Source organism: Cyanistes caeruleus, chromosome 24 (assembly GCF_971803275.1).
Source record: "Cyanistes caeruleus chromosome 24, bCyaCae1.hap1.1, whole genome shotgun sequence".
NCBI classification, from domain to species: Eukaryota; Metazoa; Chordata; class Aves; order Passeriformes; family Paridae; genus Cyanistes; species Cyanistes caeruleus.
The window spans coordinates 5,706,821-5,724,611 of NC_141724.1; the positions used below are offsets into that span (position 1 = coordinate 5,706,821).

At 59.9% G+C, this 17,791-nt stretch overlaps 1 protein-coding gene across 2 annotated transcripts in view; it reads left to right on the plus strand.

The window, feature by feature from the left end:
- The window catches only part of NAV1 (neuron navigator 1), a 61,828-nt gene extending 45,473 nt beyond the window's left edge, over positions 1–16,355 (plus strand). The window contains exons 6-31 of one of the 2 annotated variants that reach the window (XM_086861893.1): positions 909–1,047; positions 1,244–1,541; positions 1,906–2,599; positions 2,704–3,162; positions 3,335–3,376; positions 3,533–3,681; positions 4,284–4,454; positions 4,998–5,050; positions 5,224–5,247; positions 5,339–5,416; positions 5,577–5,660; positions 5,793–5,904; positions 6,471–6,592; positions 8,376–8,572; positions 8,659–8,821; positions 8,968–9,142; positions 9,355–9,452; positions 9,577–9,672; positions 9,827–9,986; positions 10,085–10,320; positions 10,417–10,571; positions 10,761–10,832; positions 11,098–11,294; positions 11,821–11,939; positions 12,164–12,361; positions 12,866–16,355. In XM_086861893.1, the coding sequence (XP_086718019.1) occupies positions 909–1,047; positions 1,244–1,541; positions 1,906–2,599; positions 2,704–3,162; positions 3,335–3,376; positions 3,533–3,681; positions 4,284–4,454; positions 4,998–5,050; positions 5,224–5,247; positions 5,339–5,416; positions 5,577–5,660; positions 5,793–5,904; positions 6,471–6,592; positions 8,376–8,572; positions 8,659–8,821; positions 8,968–9,142; positions 9,355–9,452; positions 9,577–9,672; positions 9,827–9,986; positions 10,085–10,320; positions 10,417–10,571; positions 10,761–10,832; positions 11,098–11,294; positions 11,821–11,939; positions 12,164–12,361; positions 12,866–12,961 (4,387 nt within the window). In that variant the 3' untranslated portion in view covers positions 12,962–16,355. The remainder of the gene's footprint in view (positions 1–908; positions 1,048–1,243; positions 1,542–1,905; positions 2,600–2,703; positions 3,163–3,334; positions 3,377–3,532; positions 3,682–4,283; positions 4,455–4,997; positions 5,051–5,223; positions 5,248–5,338; positions 5,417–5,576; positions 5,661–5,792; positions 5,905–6,470; positions 6,593–8,375; positions 8,573–8,658; positions 8,822–8,967; positions 9,143–9,354; positions 9,453–9,576; positions 9,673–9,826; positions 9,987–10,084; positions 10,321–10,416; positions 10,572–10,760; positions 10,833–11,097; positions 11,295–11,820; positions 11,940–12,163; positions 12,362–12,865) is intronic. The other variant, XM_086861894.1, reaches the window with a different exon arrangement.
- Positions 16,356–17,791: the final 1,436 nt, after the last annotated feature.

Sequence of the window (17,791 nt, forward strand, 5' to 3'; positions counted from 1 at the left end):
GTGTTGGGGCTCTGTGTTTAATGGGCTTGACTTGCAGTGCTGTGGCCCTGATGTAGAGGAACAGGCATCTCTTACCTCAAGCCCCATCCAATGTGACCTTGAACATTTCAGTTATGGGGCAGCCACAGCTTCTCTGGGCAGCCTGTTCCAGTGTTCCCTCGACCTCTCACAGGCCCTTGGAGGCTGCAAGGCCTCACTGACCTACTCAGCTGCTGACCTGAAAGGTGCTGTGCTCATCCTCTGGAAGGTGCTCCATGCCTGTCTGTGCCATGGACACAGCCCCATGCTGTGCAGCCAGCCGTGCCCTTGGGGCACCCAGGCAGTTGCTGCCCCACTGAGGTGCTGACTGATGGCCCTGCAGATGGGTTTTTGCACCCTTGGCTGAGCCAGGGCATGGAGCAGCCACCTCAGCACAGCAGCAGATCCCAGACTTGCTGCCTCTGGGGGCTGGAGAGGGGCAGTAGGGTGCAGTGTGTGGATGTGACCCCAGGAGGGGTGAATGCTATGGAGTGGTTGGCTTGTTTATTCCAGCAGTCCTGCCCTTTTTGACAATCCTGACCTGTCTCCAGGGTCAGAGCAGGTTTCCAGGGGATTGTTTCCAGCTGTGATGCTGCCAGCCCTGTGGTGTGGGTGCTGGCTTCCCTGAGCTGCAGACGTCTCTCCATCCCTGCCAAAGCTCCACAGAGCCTTAATGGGGAGAAGCAGGGTCACTGAGGCTCGTGTGCCAGAGGAAGATGAGCCCATGCCAGGCTGGGCTGGAGCCAGCCATGGGCCCTGCATGCCATGCCCCTGCCATGGGCACTACCACGAGTTGGTTTTTGCCCCGGCAGCACCTGGAACAAGGAGATCCTGTGGGTGGTGGGACCCATTGGGCTGAGCAGGGGAATGATGCTGTCTCTCCCTCACAGCTGGGATGAGAGCAGCTCCATCAGCAGTGGCCTCAGTGATGCCTCTGACAACCTCAGCTCGGAGGATTTCAATGCCAGCTCCTCGCTCAACTCCCTGCCCTCCACCCCCACCGCCTCGCGCAGGAACTCGGCCATAGCGGTATGTGCCCTTTCCAGCACCTATCCCAGCTCTCCTGCCACCACCTCGGTGGCAAACAGGGCACGGAGGGTGCCAGTGTAAGGAAACAAGGGTGGCACGGGGTGTGTGCTGCATCCTTCTCCCAGCTGGCTGATGTTCTTTGGGGATGGGTTTGGGGTGGGTGCCAGGAGAGCCCCTGACTCTGCTCTGCCCCCAGCTGCGCACAGACTCGGAGAAGCGCTCACTGGCAGAGAGCGGACTCAGCTGGTACGGTGAAGGTGAGGAGAAGGCACCCAAGAAGTTGGATTACGACAGCAGCAGCCTCAAGATGGAGCATGGCTCCTCCAAGTGGCGGCGGGAGCCCTCAGAGGGCAGCGAGGAGGGGCCCAAGGGTGGTGAGCTGAAGAAGCCTGTCAGCCTGGGCACCCCGGGCTCCCTCAAGAAGGGCAAGACTCCTCCAGTGGCTGTGACCTCCCCCATCACCCACACAGCCCAGAGCACCCTCAAAGTGGCAGGTAAAAAACAGTTTGGGCAGTGTCCAGCTCCTTTGCTGGGGAAAAGGTTGGCTGGTGTCTTTGTGTGCCTTCCCCAGGCATGTGGGCCATGGGATGACCTGTGGTTGTGCTCAGGAGCTCGGTGTGAGCTGGAAGTGGAGGCAGGGCTGTGTTGCAGGCTGCAGGCAGGCTGGGGGTCTGTGCCTGCCCCATGGATTCATGTCCACACACCAGGCTGGGGGGTCATTGAGTGCACCAAGAGTCTGGCACGTCCCTTCTCCGTCACATCCCTGCATATCTGGTACCCATGTCCTGTCTGGGTTTGTTCACTTCCAAATGTCCCCCAAGCCTCCAGAGACACTAACTTGTCCTTTCTTGCCACCAGGCAAGCCAGAGACCAAAGTCACTGACAAGAGCAAGCTGTCAGTGAAGAACACGGGCCTGCAGCGCTCCTCCTCCGATGCCGGCCGTGACCGCACCACCGATGCCAAGAAGCCGCCGTCAGGGCTTGCACGCCCCTCATCCTCCAGCTCCTTCGGCTACAAGAAACCAGCTCCTGCCACTGGCACAGCCACTGTCATGCAGGCTGGGGGCTCAGCCACCCTTGGCAAGATCCAGAAGAGCTCTGGAATCCCTGTTAAGCCAGTCAGTGGGAGGAAAACAAGCCTCGATGTCTCCAATGCGCCTGAGCCTGGGTTCCTGGCACCAGGGGCTCGCTCCAACATCCAGTACCGCAGCCTGCCCCGGCCAGCCAAGTCCAGCTCCATGAGTGTGACCGGGGGCCGCAGCACAGCCCGGCCGGTCAGCAGCAGCATTGACCCCAGCCTGCTGAGCACCAAACAGGGCGGCATCTCGGTGTCACGGCTCAAGGAGCCATCTAAGGTTGGCACTGGCCGTGGCACACCGGCTCCTGTGAACCAGACAGACCGTGAGAAGGAGAAGGCCAAGGCCAAGGCAGTGGCACTTGACTCGGAGTGCAGCACCCTGAAGAGTGCCAGCTCACCCGAGAGCACCCCAAAAGCCCAGGCCAACCTCCCACCAGCAGCCAAGGTGGCCGAGCTGCCCCCTACACCTCTCAGGTATGCTCCTTCCACCTCTGAGGGGGCAGCAGGTGCCTAGCACAGCTGTGCCCAGCACCAATACCTGAATCTTACCTGTTTCCTTACCCGCTTCCCCCCTCCAGAGCGGCTGCTAAGACCTACGTGAAGCCTCCCTCGCTGGCCAACTTGGACAAGGTCAACTCCAACAGCCTGGACTTGCCCTCCTCCAGCGAGCTGCACACCCCACACACTGCCAAGCTCCAGGATCTGCACCCAGCCAGTGGGCACCTCGCTCCCTGCTTCAGCCCCAGCCCTGCCCCCATCCTCAACATCAACTCAGCGAGCTTCTCCCAGGGCTTGGAGCTCATGGGTGGTTTCAGTGTCCCCAAGGAGGGTAGGATGTATCCCAAGCTCTCCGGCCTTCATCGCAGCATGGAATCCCTGCAGATGCCCATGAGTCTGCCCAGTGCCTTTTCAGGGGGCAGCACCACCACCCCTGCCCCTGCTGCTGCACCCCCTGCCAGCACAGAGGAGGAAGAGGAAGAAGAAGAGACAGGAGAGCTGGGCTGGAGTGGGAGTCCCCGGCTCACACATCTGGACAGGTACCTTCACGGGTTCAAATCGTTCCCTGCCATTCTGCCATGTCCTTTGCCTGCTTCAGAGTCTCTTCTTGCTACATTTCTAGGGAAAAGCTCCCTGTTCCTGCAGCTCAATCCCCATGGTTCCTTCCCTAAGTCTGTGCAGGGATGTCACTGATCTTTCCTTCCCTTCCAGTGCCAACCGTGACAGGAACACGCTGCCCAAGAAGGGGTTGAGGTAAAAGAGCCCAAATCACTTTTGGATGGGGCTGGGGTGGGAAGGGGAGGGCTTTCCAGGGCAGTGCCCCTGAGCTAGGGAAGCTGGGCTTCAATGCAGTGGGCAGGAGCTGGACGGTGCTGGTCGATCTTACCGTGCCTGTCTGCGGCTCCCCAGGTACCAGCTCCACTCCCAGGAGGAGGCCAAGGAGCGGCGCCACTCACACGCAGTCAGCGGGCTCCCCGAGTCGGACGAGCAGCAGGAGCTGCCCTCGCCCCCCGCCCTCCCCATGGCGCTGGTCGGGAAGGGTCCGCTCACCAGCATTGGTCAGTGCCCTCTGCTGCCGGCCCTTCCCTCCTGCTCCCTGTGCTCCCTGCTCCCCGTGCTCCCTGCGTGATGTGCTGGTGCTCCCCTGGGCGCTGCCTGTGTGCTTGACACCACCAACACCAGCACCTGGTGCTTTGGATGCTGGATTGGGACCAGGGATGTCCATCACCTCTGCTTCAGGGCATCTCGTTCACTTTCGGGCCTCAGGCTCCTCTGGGGGTACCTGTCAGGGCAAGGGGTAAGCCCTGCCCTAATCTGACCAGTACCTGCATGTTCCTGGAGGGTTTGGGGGATCCAGGCCAACAGGTTTGGGGCAGCAGGCTCCACTCCTGCTCCTGCAGGTGTTGAGCTGTGGCACAGTGGTACCCTCTTGGCCCTGGGGCAATGGATTTGTTTTTCAGCCCTGTGGTTACCTTGGTGCTGGTGCAGGTGTAAACCTGCCTTTTAGCTTTCCCCGACCCCTCCCCGCTTTGGGACCTCAATCCCTGCTTCCTCACTGCATCACAGCTCTCGTGGATCGCTCCCAGTCCTGCTTCTCCATCCTGATGCCAGGTCCCTAGTGTGACTCTGACCCTGCCTCCTCCCCGCTTTCTCCTTGCAGTGAGCCCCACTGCCAGCGCAGCCCCACGGATCACCCGCTCCAACAGCATCCCCACCCACGACTCCACCTTCGAGCTGTACAGCACCTCTCAGATGGGCAGCACCCTCTCCCTGGCCGACAAGCCCAAGGGCATGATCCGCTCGGGCTCTTTCCGGGACCCTGTGGATGATGGTGAGAGTGTGCTGTGCTCCTGCCCAGGCAGAGGAGGCTGCAGAGGGGCAGGGTGGGGCTCCCTGAACCCTTGTCCCTTCCTACTGGTGCTGCCATGGCATTGTTGGATGGGTCGGTGTGTCCCATTCTTGGCATCAGAGCAGGGACAGCAACGTTGAGAGGGGTCTGTTGGACTCTGCTGGCATCAGCCCTGGGTCTGCCCTGACCCCCATGGATGCTCAGTGTCCTTGGGTTACCCCCAGGGTGCTTTGGCACTGGGGAGGAGGGGATCCAAGCAGACAGGGAGAGCAGCAGAGCCCCCAGGTTCCCCAGAGAGGAGGGTGCAGGTGGAGGATATTTCCCTCCTGTGTTCCCAGGGAGGCCACCAGGCACGTACTGAGAAATGGGCAGTGCTGAGCAGCTGCCATCACACCCTGTACCTCCCCCAGGTCTCCTCAGAGCCCTCCACCCCTGAGAGCCCTGTCACCAGCTGTGCCCTGACCTGTAGGCCCTGGGTGCTGCTCTCCAGGGCACCCTGACACCTCGGCTTTTCCTGTGTTGCAGTTCATGGATCGGTGCTGTCCCTGGCCTCCAGCGCGTCCTCCACCTACTCCTCCGTAAGAGCTGCCCCCGTGCTGCTACCCCCGCTTTGTGCATGGCTGGGGGGTCTGGGTGGGGCTGGGGGGAGCTCTGTGCATGCCTGTGCCTGGTGCTGAGCCTGTCTGTGCCTCGCTGCCCCCCTGACTGCCTTCCTCTGTCTGTCTGTCCCTCTCTGCTCTCACACTGCCAGGCTGAGGAGAAGATGCAGTCTGAGGTGAGCCCACACCCTCTGCTCAGGCCTGCCCCTGCCCCCAGTGAGGGTGAGTTCCTGGCCCCTCTCACCTCTCCCCTCTCTCTCCCCACAGCAAATCCGCAAGCTGCGCCGCGAGCTGGAGTCCTCGCAGGAGAAGGTGGCCACGCTGACGTCCCAGCTCTCCGCTAACGTGAGTCCCCCTGTGGGGCATGGTGCTGCTGCTGGATGTGCCCATGGAAGCCCTGATTTCCCCTTCAGCCTTTTGCATCCCACACCTGGCAGTGGGTGCTCACCTGTCTGTGGGTTTTCACCTAAATGTGGGGGCTCACCTGTTTCTCCACATCTCCCAGGCCAACCTGGTGGCGGCCTTCGAGCAGAGCCTGGTGAGCATGACATCCCGCCTGCGGCACCTGGCTGAGACCGCCGAGGAGAAGGTGGGTGCATCACAGAGCTCAGTGGGGCTTGTGGGGCTGGGGGGTGCTGGATTGGGGTGATTGGCCCAAGGATGCTCTTGGGGCTCTCCACCATTGGAATGCACTCCATGGCTCCCAACCCTGCTGCCCCAGGACACGGAGCTGTTGGACCTGCGAGAGACCATTGACTTCCTGAAGAAGAAGAACTCGGAGGCCCAGGCTGTGATCCAGGGTGCTCTAAATGGCACTGATGTCACCCCCAAAGGTAAGGCATGGTGTGCAACCCTTCCTGAGCTGAGATGCTCCTGCTGGGACTGGCACAGGGCCCCAGGGCCCCCTGTCATGGGGGAAGTTCATCTGGAGGCAGGGTGCCCTGGGCAGCAGTTTTTCTCCACTTGGGATCCTTGAGCATCTGAAACCAGGGATGGACAGCCAGAGCTGTCACCATGGGCTGACATGTAGGGGAATGGTTGTTTGTCAGTCTTGGGAGACCTCCTTGCCAGGCCCTTTGCCAACAGCCAATTTTGCCTGCTGATCTTGACTTTGTTCCCATTAAGTGCTGTTTTCTAGCCCAAAACCCCAGTGTGAGTGCAAGGGGCTGTCAGGGAGATGGCCTGGGACAGCAGCAGGGTGATATGTGCCCTGGGCATCTCTCTGGCAGCACCCATGTGGTGTCTGAGCCCCCTGAGCCCTTGTTACAAGGTGGCTCCAAGAGCTCAGGAGATGTTTGGTGTAGGGAGGGGGGTGCCGTAGGGTGCTCTGGTGTTGGGACAGTTGCAGGTGGCTGATCTCTCCTTTCCCAATCTCTCCTGCTTCTCCAACGGACCCCAGAGCTGCGCATCAAGCGGCAGAACTCCTCTGACAGCATCTCCAGCCTCAACAGCATCACCAGCCACTCCAGCATCGGCAGCAGCAAGGATGCTGATGCTAAGAAGAAGAAGAAGAAGAGCTGGGTGGGTTTGATGGGGTAGTGGCAGGAGAAATGGGGCTTGGGGAGCCACTGGCAGGGTCTGTCCAAGATCAGCCCCACAAACCAGCTGCTCTCGGTCTGCCTTGGCCTTGTAGTGTTGGTGCCCTGTGTCCCTTGGGGACAGCAGTGGTGAGGAGAGTGTAACTGCCATGGATTTGTTTCTTGAGTTGTTGGTTGGGACTTCTCCAGCCCCTTCAGGAGTTTCCCAGCCCTGGCCCTGCATGCCTGCTTCCTTGTGTATTCCCCCATGTCTCCGTTCTGCGCACGCAGGCTCTGACAGTGTGGAGGACTGACACCTCAGCCAGGCAGCCCCTTCCCTGCACCAGGCAGCTCTGAGCTGGATGTGTGATTAAGTCTTGCTTTGTTTTGTTTCTCTCCCCTTATGCTGACCTCAACCCTTTTTTTCCAGGTGTATGAGGTAAGTCCCATGCTGTCCAATCCACCACATGCTGTGCCCAGCCACGGCCCTTGCTCCATTTCATGGGATGGTGCTCATACACTCCCCATCCCATCCATCCCACTGGCACTGACCCCAGCACAGGCCATCCTGCGTCCCCAGCCAGGCTGTGCCCACCTTGGCTGCTTCCTTTGATTTTAAGGACAAATATGCACTCACAGGGAGAGGTTGAACTGCCAGAGGCAGCAGGAGAGGCTCAGATGGGACCTGTCCCATGGATGGGAACAGTCCCCTTCTTGCTTAAGGAAGGAAGGCACTCTCCTGACTTCCTTTAACTGGATCTTCTGGGATGGGGACCTTGGTGCAGCCTTGCCAGTGTCACTGAGGGCACTGGGATGCACTGCCCATCTCTGCCTCTCCAGGGCTGTCTGTGGTCTCAAGTGGCTCTGTCCCTGCCAGCACCCACATAGGTCTCAGTGCTTCCCTGCATCTACCATCAGCAGAGGCAGATACCTACTTTGCTTACACTGAAATGCAATGCTTTAGCTTTGGGAACACCCTGGAGCAGTCTGCTGGTACCTGCGGGGACTGGGACAGATCCTGCGTGTTCTCCATCCCTTCTGTCTCCCACCTTCCCTTGGAGCAGGTCCTGGCACTCCAGGGCACATATGGGAGCCTAGGGTGCCCAACCTGCTGCTCTCCCACCGGCTGGTGGGACCCATGTGGGTCCAGTTTGGTCCCTGTGCAGTGTCCATCCCCCTCCCTGGCCCACTGCTCACCCACCTACTGCTCTGTGTGTGCTGTGTGCATGCTGCATGCTTGGATGAGACACCAGCATGCTCTGTGGCAGGCTGGCTGCCCCTCTGTGCTTCCAGCAGGATCCATGGGGCAGAGGGAGGTGTGGGGCAGGACCCTGGTTCTGCAGTGGCTGGAGCAAGGGACATCCCTGGAAATGAATGCCTTTTGCTGAAATGGCTGTGGTGGGGTGAATGTGGGGATGGATTGGCCCTTCCTGATGGACCTGGGTGCTGGTGCCATGCCTGAACAGCCTGGTGTAAGTGCTGGTGGGGAGCAGGGCTGGGAGACATCCTGACCAGGACATGGGTCCCACTCTTTGGGGCTCTGGTGCCATCTGGGCTGGGGTGAGTGTTGCCCAAAGGGTTGTGCACCCCAGCTGTTTGCTGTGCCAGCAGAGTGGGGTCAGGCTGCAGCCTCCCCCAGCGTGGTGGTGGTTCTGTGATGGGTGTGGTTGTACTGGTTCCAGCTCAGACTGTGGGTCCTGGACAGACAGGGCAGAACCAGGCCAGGTCTCTGCTTGCAAGTCTGCACTTTGGACTGTCTCTAACAAGAGCATTTCCCTCTCCTGTAGCTACGCAGCTCTTTTAATAAGGCCTTCAGCATCAAGAAGGGCCCCAAATCAGCATCATCCTACTCGGACATTGAGGAGATCGCCACGCCAGACTCGTCAGCCCCCTCCTCCCCCAAGCTGCAGCATGGCTCCACAGAGACTGCCTCGCCCTCCATCAAGTCATCTACATCCTCCTCCGTGGGAATCGACACAGCTGAGTACGTGGGGCCAGGGAGGGCCAGTGGCAGGGGCTGCAGGCTCCTGCCAGAGACATGTGCAAGACCTGCTCTCTCCCTTGGCCCAGGCTCTTCCAGGCCCACAGCGAGGGCGAGCCTGAGAAGAAGGAGGTGTCAGAGCTGCGGTCAGAGCTGTGGGAGAAGGAGATGAAGCTGACAGACATCCGCCTGGAGGCCCTCAACTCGGCCCACCAGCTGGAGCAGCTGCGGGAGACCATGCACAACATGCAGGTGAGGACCCCTGCCAAGAGCCTGAGCCTGGCTGCTCTCAGTACCAGGGTGCCCACAGTCCCTGCATCCTCAGTGCTGTGCTTCACCCCAGGGTATACAGCTGGCATACAGCTCCTTACCCTGTGCCCTACCTTGTTCTGATCCAGCTGGAGGTGGATCTCCTGAAGGCAGAGAATGACCGTCTCAAGGTGGCCCCAGGGCCTTCAGCAGTGCCAGGTTCTGTTCCCAGCCATATCACGAGCACATCGGCCTCCTCTTCACCACGGCGCTCCTTGGGTCTCACCCTTGGCCACGCCTTCAGCCCCAGCTTGGGGGATGCAGGTAGGGGTGATAGAGCTGCTGGCAGAGGGGGAAGGGCTGGGACAGGGAGGAGTGTGTGTGGTGGCAACGTGCTCCTGCTCACCTGGAGTGAACAGGGAATCTGTCATGCTGCTGCTGCTGCTGTCTGCCACAGAAAGCTTTGCCTCTGGCTGGGCATAGCCAGACCTGGTGGCTCGGCTCTGGCCAGCACAGCCTCACTGCTCCATCCCCAGATGTGTCCCCCATGGATGCTGTCAGCGCTGGCACCCAGAAGGATGAGCTGACACTGCGGATTGTGGTGCGCATGCCACCCCAGCACATCATCAAGGGTGTAAGTGTGGGTTGTCTGGGGATCCTGACCTGTCATCATGACCCTGGCAAAGGGGCAAAGGATGCAACCCACCCAGGGTTGCGTGTGGTGCTGCATGGCTGCACACTTCTGCCTTGGCTCCTAGGACCTCAAGCAGCAGGAGTTTTTCTTGGGCTGGACCAAGGTGAGCGGGAAGGTAGACTGGAAGATGCTGGATGAGGCTGTCTGCCAGGTCTTCAAGGTAGGAGCGTGAAGAAGACTCTTGAGAGAGCCATCCTTTGACACTGCTCCACCAGGCCTGCTATTCCCTGGCCCAGGTCCTCCCCAGCTCTCTTGGAGCTGCTCTCTGCCAGTGCCAGCCCTCAGGGGCACTGAGAGCCCTGTCCTCCGTGTAGGATTATATCACCAAGATGGATCCTGCGTCCACGCTGGGGCTCAGCACCGAGTCTGTCTATGGCTACAGCATCAGCCACATCAAGCGGGTTCTGGACACGGAGCCGCCGGAGCTGCCACTGTGCCGCCGGGGCCTGAGCAGCATCGTTGTGACGCTCAAAGGTCAGTGTGGCAGGGGGGCTGCACGGCTGTGCCTTGTCCCTGCTGTCCCGGGGTGCTGCGGGCTGTGAGTGGGACCCTCAGCCCTCCCCTGCCTGCAGGCTTGAAAGAGAAGTGCGTGGACAGCCTGGTGTTCGAAACGCTCATCCCCAAGCCCATGATGCAGCACTACATCAGCCTCCTGCTGAAGCACCGCCGCCTCATCCTCTCGGGGCCCAGCGGCACCGGCAAGACCTACCTGACCAACCGCCTGGCCGAGTACCTGGTGGAGCGCTCGGGCCGGGACGTCACCGAGGGCATCGTCAGCACCTTCAACATGCACCAGCAGTCCTGCAAGGTGAGGGCACGCGGCAGCATCCCTGGTATTGGTGCCACGGTCCCCGTGGTTGTAATGCCGTGGCCCCACACGTGACACCCGGCCTGTTTGTTCCAGGATCTACAGCTGTACCTGTCCAACCTGGCCAACCAGATTGACCGGGAGACGGGCACGGCGGACGTGCCGCTGGTGATCCTCCTGGATGACCTCAGTGAGGCAGGCTCCATCAGCGAGCTCGTCAACGGTGCGCTCACCTGCAAGTACCACAAATGGTGAGAGCCCCTCTGCACCCCTCCAGCACAGCCCCATGGCACACACGTGCTCCCCGCTGCTCCCACCGAGGTCACTGGGCTGTGGGGGTGAGGCCACACCTGTCTGCTGTGGCCAGATCAGCTCTGCTTTGGGCAGGGGTGACTCAGAGGCTTTTTCTCATCAATCTTGTCTCTTTGTCGCTCACTCAGCCCATACATCATTGGCACTACCAACCAGCCTGTGAAAATGACCCCAAACCACGGACTCCATCTCAGCTTCAGGTAGGAATTGTACATCCCTGGGGATCATCCTTGTGGGGCACACAGAAGCCACAATTTGCACCTTGGTATTTCTGTGGTCACATCCTATGACTGGAGGCCCTGATTAGGACTGAGCCCCAGGCCTGTCCCTGCCATCCCAGAGGGACCTGATATTCACCAGCCTCAGGCAAATGCAGGGTGGGGATGTAAAGAGGATCCCAAGAGTGTTGGGGAGCAAGGCAGCTTGTGTGGAGACCCAGCCCTGACCAGCAGAGTCCTTCCCCAGGATGCTGACCTTCTCCAACAACGTGGAGCCGGCCAATGGCTTCCTGGTGCGCTACCTGCGGCGGAAGCTGCTGGAGTCGGACACGGACGTCAACGCCAACAAGGAGGAGCTGCTGCGGGTGCTGGACTGGGTGCCCAAGCTCTGGTACCATTTGCACACCTTTCTGGAAAAACACAGCACATCCGACTTCCTCATCGGTACGGCCTCGCCTCACCTTCCTCCTCTGCCCTGGGCTGCGAGGAGCCCTGGGGACTGGGAGCAAACCCTTCCAGAGGAGCTGGGATGGGGCTGATGTGTTCCCTGTGTCTTCCAGTTGTGTCTCCCAGTTGTGTCTCCCAGTCCCACAGACCACAGCTGGTGGGTGATGCACACAAGTGTTGCTCTTCCCTGGGTGGTCTCTGTTCCTTTGGGAGCTGTCACTAGGGGTGTGAGCCAAGGCTGCCAGTCCTCCCAGCACCTTTCCCTGGGCGTGGAGGGGGCTGTGTTTTCCCAGGTGGATCCCCCATGTCTCACCAGGCTTTTGGGGGATAGATTGAGCTTTGCAGCCCCCCTTCCTTGCGTGGGAGATGCAGTCTGCCTGCTGTGCAGGCAGGTGGTGCCTAGTCACTGTACCTAAGGGCACCCTGCCAGTCAGGTGTGCCCACCTTAGTGCTGTGAGCCTCAGGCAGTGACTGGAGGAGGGAGACCCAGGTCCCATTTCCACTGTCTATCTGCCCCCCTCAGGTCCCTGCTTCTTTCTGTCCTGCCCTATTGGAATTGAGGATTTCCGGACCTGGTTCATCGACCTGTGGAACAACTCCATCATCCCTTACCTTCAGGAGGGGGCGAAAGACGGGCTCAAGGTAGCCAGTGCTACTTGTGGGAGCACAAACCAGTGTGGGAACACTGATACAGCCATCATGGGTCGGGGGGAGAGGGGAGGCACTGGGACTGTGGGTGCAGGTGACATCTCTGTCATTCCCTGTGTCCTGTGGCTGTTGTGGGACATAGCACAATGAGCCTGGGGGGCTCATTGCTGGCTCTAGCACGTGCTGAGGAGTTGGCTGCCACTTGCTCCCTGCCACAGGTCCATGGGCAGAAGGCGGCGTGGGAGGACCCCGTGGAGTGGGTGCGGGACACCCTGCCCTGGCCATCAGCGCAGCAGGACCAGTCCAAGCTGTACCACCTGCCCCCACCCACCATCGGGCCCCACAGCGCCGTGTCCCCCCCTGAGGAGCGCACCGTGAAGGACACCACGCCCAGCTCCCTGGACTCCGACCCCCTGGTACGCTGGGCTGGGAGGAGCTGGGGGCAGAGCAGTTAATTCTCAGTGTGAAAAGCCTGATTTGGGGATGCAGAAACACTTTGTGCTCCTGGGAGGAGCAGTGGGTGCAGGGTGGTGGCACTGGGGGGTGGGCTGTGCCACCCACATGGTGATGTGCCAGTGAAAGGGCACAACATGACACTCCACGAGGGGTTGTGTCCACGTGCAGAGCCACAGACAGGCACACATTTGCTCCTACATGTCTTGATGTGGCACCTGGAGAGGCTGACCAGCTGCCACAGGTGATGCCAGCTTTGGCACACTGAAACTTGAGCATTGCAGCTGTGCCTGAGGCCAGATCCTGCTGCAAGGGAGGGATTTTGCAGCATATCTGGGATTTGCTTTACCCTCTAAGGAGCATCTCAGCAAGGCTGGTTTGGGAGGGCAAGGAGGGCCAAGTGGCCTCCCCAGTCTCCTGTGGGCCTCCTGTCCCCCCGGGCTCCTGCCACACTCCTGTCCCCACAGATGGCCATGCTGCTCAAGCTCCAGGAAGCTGCCAACTACATTGAGTCTCCAGACCGTGAGACCATGGTGGACCCCGACCTGCAGTCGACTCTGTGAGGCCTGGAAGTGCCAGCCCAGGTGGAGGGGAGCTGCTGCTGGGCTGCTCTCCTTTTCCTTTGGCATCCAGGAGCGTGGGGCTGGCGAGCAAGCGAAAAGGAGAAGAGCAGGGCTCTGGCGTGTCCTGGTGGAGCCTGGGGAAACTTGGCTCATCTGTGAAAGAGCACGAGTTGCCATCTCCCCTCCCAACCCTGGGGGTAGGAGAATCCTGGTTTCTCTTCTTGGTTTTTTCTGTCTCTATTGCAAACTCTTGGGCTCTGGGTCCAAGGCGAGCGCTGAGGCTGAGCCCTCACTCCTGGGAGCTGCAGGAAGGCCCCTGCGTGGGGCAGGGACCCCGCGGGAGCCACCTGGGCCACAGCTGGGGCACAGGAGGAGCTGAGGCTGCAGGATGAGCACATGGGCATGAAGGGCTCCAGCTCCCTCTGCTGCTGCTGGGCAAAGCCACGAGAGCCTCCACTGTGGAGTTCACAGCCCGTGCCAGCCAAGGGGAGCGTGGCTCTTGCTGCTCTCTGTGCATTCCCTGTTCCACCTGCACAGCAGCTGTGTGACCAGGACAGCCCAAAAACCCTGCTTTGGTTATTTTATTTTGTTTCCCCTCTCCCCTTTTCCTTTGGCCGAGTCCAGACTTTGCTTTGGTCCCTTTTTTTGTTCTGGTTCTTCGCTCTCCTGGCCTGGAGCCTGTGGCCTGGTGCCTACTGCTTCCCTGGCAGCAATGCCCTTCCCCTTTGGTTTCTTTTGCAGCTGTTGGTTTCACCACTCAAACCACCTCTGTCACAAAACTGGTGCTTACTGGACAATCTCCAGTCCCTGAACCCACCTCCTGGGGCTGCACAGGTTGGCTGAGGTGGGACTTGGAGGCCGGTGTGGAGGTGGGTGGCAGCAGGAGGCCCCCAGAGCCTCTCACATGGCTCCTCCCTCCTCCTCAAAGGCACAGGGCATCGGGCTGGTGTCTCCCACCAGGCTGGGCTAATACAGGGCATCCCCTCCCTGAGGTACTGGGGCATGGGGAGGCTGCTGCTGCTGCCCCATCCTTGGGCAGCTGGATGCCATCCCTGTGCCCTTGGTGAGGGGTCCCAACCAACCTCCCATCCCCTTGGTGCTGCCAGGCCTGGGGCTGTGGGTCAATGAGCCTGGGGTTGCTCCTCATGCTGCCTGCTCCCCCTGGCCCTGTGCCTTCCTGCAGCCTGGCAGGGTCTGTGTTGGTGCTCTGGGGGCACCTGGGGCTGCCTCCTGGCCTTATCCCGCATTGTCAAAAGGCAATCCTGGAAAAAGACTCCATGGAGAGGAAAATCCTGGAAAAAGACTCCATGGAGAGGGTCAGCCCCAGTGCTGCCATGGTGCCTTAATCCCTGGCCATGCGGGGAGGGGGCACATGGGGCTTGGGATAATGCTGTCACAGCCTGCTCCAGCTCCAGTGTCCTCTGTCCTTAAAGCCAGCTTGGCTGGGATGGAATGATGGTGCTGGCACTGTCCAAGCTGGGACATGCTGTCCCCAGCCATGGCTGTGGGGTGCCCTGCAGGTCTGCACCTGTCTTCTCCTGTGCCCACTTGTGCTCTGGGGGCCCCCTCCTGCCCTCCAGATCAGCCCTCACATTCATCTGGGGCCCTGGAGAGACAAACGGGGAGAGGTGACCTCAGGGCCAGATCGGCTGAGCCCACCCTGTCCCCAAACTCTGCCAGGCTGGGGACTGGGTCACCTCAGCCCCCTGTGCCATGGCTGGTGTGGCCTTCAGGGACCCCTGATGCCCCTCTGGAACGGGCATCTCCTGCAGTGCCCTCGCAGGCTGCTGCCACCTCTGCCCTCGGTGCTGTTGGCTGGTGTGTCCTGCCTTGCCGCCCCATGGTGCTCACTTCTCCCACTTCTCCGTCTGTCCCACAGCCTCCTGCTGCCTCTGGGGCCGGCCAGCCTGGCCCCTTCCCACGGGGATCTCTGGGATCTCCTCCCCATGCTGGCTTGGGCATTAGGGCTCTCTGTTCGCCTTCTCTTGTGTTGCTGCCCTCGAGGACTCGCTGTACATAGATCCGTCGTGGAACACCCTGTGTGGGTTGGGAGGGCCTGGCCCTGCGCCCTGGCCCTGGGTTTGGGTTTTTTTGTACTCTGTGATGACTGTGCTGTGCTGACTTCTTTTCTGATTGTATGAGACTCCAGCCCAGCAGCCACTCGAGGTCAGCAGTGGGGACCCAGCTGTCCCCTCCAGCCCCTCACACCCTCCCTGGGACTCCGGTGCCCAGGGTGGGAAGGGACTGATGCACCTTTGGGGGCTGTCCTGTGCCCAGGTGCCCTGAGGAGTCCCATGGGAGGAGGGGCAGCCTTGCCTGAAATTTCTTTTCTGACACCTCCAGGGACCCACCCAAATCTGGACCAAACTATCGGGGCTGCCTCTCATCCCATCAGCTCCGGCTGCTGGGGGTGTGATCCAGGAGGAACCTCCAGGGAAGGAGAAGGGCCATGCCAGCAGGTGGGCCCTGGCATTGGCATGGTGGATTGGCTGGCTGGAGGGGCCAGGTCCTGGTGGATTCCTCCTGGTTTACACCTCATGTCCCCAAGGCTGGCAGCTGTCTGGGGACCAACCCCTGGCTGTGGGCTGAGCCCCTCTGTTCCCAGGGAAGGGCTCCAAGGATTGCACTGACCCATCCTCCTGCCACCTCCAAGGGTGCCCACCACCCCCAAAGGTGCCTGTCACCCCACAAGGGTCTCTGCCACCTGCAGAGGTGCTGAGTTACCCCCAGAGGTGCACACAGTCCCTGGGAGTCCCCCTGAGGGGCTGGAGGTGGGCGATGCAGCGCCTCACCCTCCTGCCCCCTCGAGCTGCTGCTGCCTGGTGGCCTGAACCTTACAATTTTAGCTTTTTTCTATTAAACACAAACAACCTTTTTTTAATTAAATAAAAGATGAAATGGACAAATTCCTGTTCTAGATTATCTGTGTAATTGACTGAGTTTTGTGTTTCTTAACTGCATGGTATTCCTGCCAAGGGGTTTTATAGCACTTTTTAAATTTCTCTTTAAGATTTTGGTCCAGATTTCTACTGCTCTAGCCTGTCTGTTTTTGCTTTTTTCCTTGCAACCTCCACGTTTGTAAACTCGCTCCATTTTATACCTGATGTTGAGACCCAGCCCCACGTTGTACATAGCTGCGGGAACAATCATAGGGAACAAACAAACACCATCTGGACTCTTTCCACGATTAGTTGTTTTTACTTCAAAGAAATTTTAAAAGGAACATAAAAGGAAGCCAGGAAAAGGCTTGAGGATATTCTGAAAAGACAGAAACAAATCCAGCCCTGCACCAAGTCAGCTCCTGCTGCCCACACTGCCCGCACCAACTGGCATGTCTCTTCTCAGTCGTCTGTCTAACACCATTGGATTCAATAAAGTGATCTCCTGTACTGTCGGCTCCTGGTCCTGTGTCTGTGGCTGTTCCTGTGTGGCAGAGGGGAGGGCAGTTGTGCACATCATAGAATCATGGGTTTGCCTTGGAGGGGACACCTTGCACTAGCCCAGGGTGCTCCAAACCCCTGGCCTTGGACACTTCCAGGGATGGCGTGGCCACAGCTCTGGTGCCAGAGCCTCCCCACCCTCACAGCCAAGATTTCCTTCCCAATATCCCACCTATCCCTGCCCTCTGGCAGTTTGGAGCCATTCCCCCTTGTCCTGTCCCTCCAGGCCCTTGTCCAAAGTCCCTCTCCAGCTCTCCTGGAGCCCTTTTAGGCACTGGGAGGGGCTCTAAGTTTTCCCCAGGGCCTTCTGTCCAGGCTGAACATCCTCCATCTTCCAGAGCAGAGGAGCTCAAGCCTTCAAAGCATCTACCCCTGTACTTGGTAGTTGCCTTCCTGCAAAATCTGGGAAGAGAGCCTTAGTAGAAATGTTCCTGGGTTGGAATCTCAGCAGTTTTGCAGGGTGTTGGGAGCAGTTTTAGGGATTGGGGACCTCTCTCCCAAGGCCACGCTCCTGTGAAGTCTGGGGTGAGCAGAAATGCTCCTGATTTGGAATCTTTACTGTTCAGGACATGGAAAGCAGGAGGTCCCTTTCCTGGGGCAAGAGAGACAGGAGAGCTCTCCTGAGGTGAGCAGGGGGGGATGGAGGGCTTGGGGTGGGTGGGCATTCCCAGGGCCCCTTTTGCCTCACCAGGTCCGATCTGATCTCCCGTTTGAAAGGACACGGTGGTGACAGATGCCACATCAGCACAGGGGACAGAGGTTGGACACTGTCCCCTGTGCAAATCCAGTTGCTCTGCGCTGCAGCAGAGCACGGCTGGAGGCTGAACAGGCAGGGGGAGCCTGGTCTTCCCACGGCGTCTCCAAATCTGCTTTCCCCTCCGGAGAGCGATGATGGAGCGGGGACAGATGCTTCGGGAGCCGGTAATTAATTACGGGCTGGCGATGAGCTGTAAGAGGCTGCAGTGGCGGATTCAGAGCCAGGAGAGGGCTCTTCCCATCGGCTCCGGTTCCTCCCGCAGGGCGAGTTCACACGAGTCCGCTCCGCTGGGTGCGGTCCCGGAGTGGGAGCTCGTCCGCAGAGATGTTCCCGGTGCTTGCACCCCGAGCTGCGCTCACTGCAAGCCCTGTGCGGGCAGCAGAACAGGCAGGAGGGAGAGGAGGAGGGAGGGGAGACAGGGGAGCAGCGGAAGGGTCCCACACATCGTGACTACGGGAATTGCCAGGGCGCAGAGCCAGAGGAATCGCTCCGAGCCATGAGGAGAGGGGGATGCAGAGGGACTTCACGGGGATTATGCTGACGCTTCAATTCCAGACGGACTCCTGCGTTTGGGAGCACTCAGCCACCCTTTTTAAGGGTGATAAGAAGGGGAGGGTCCCTTGGATTAGGGCA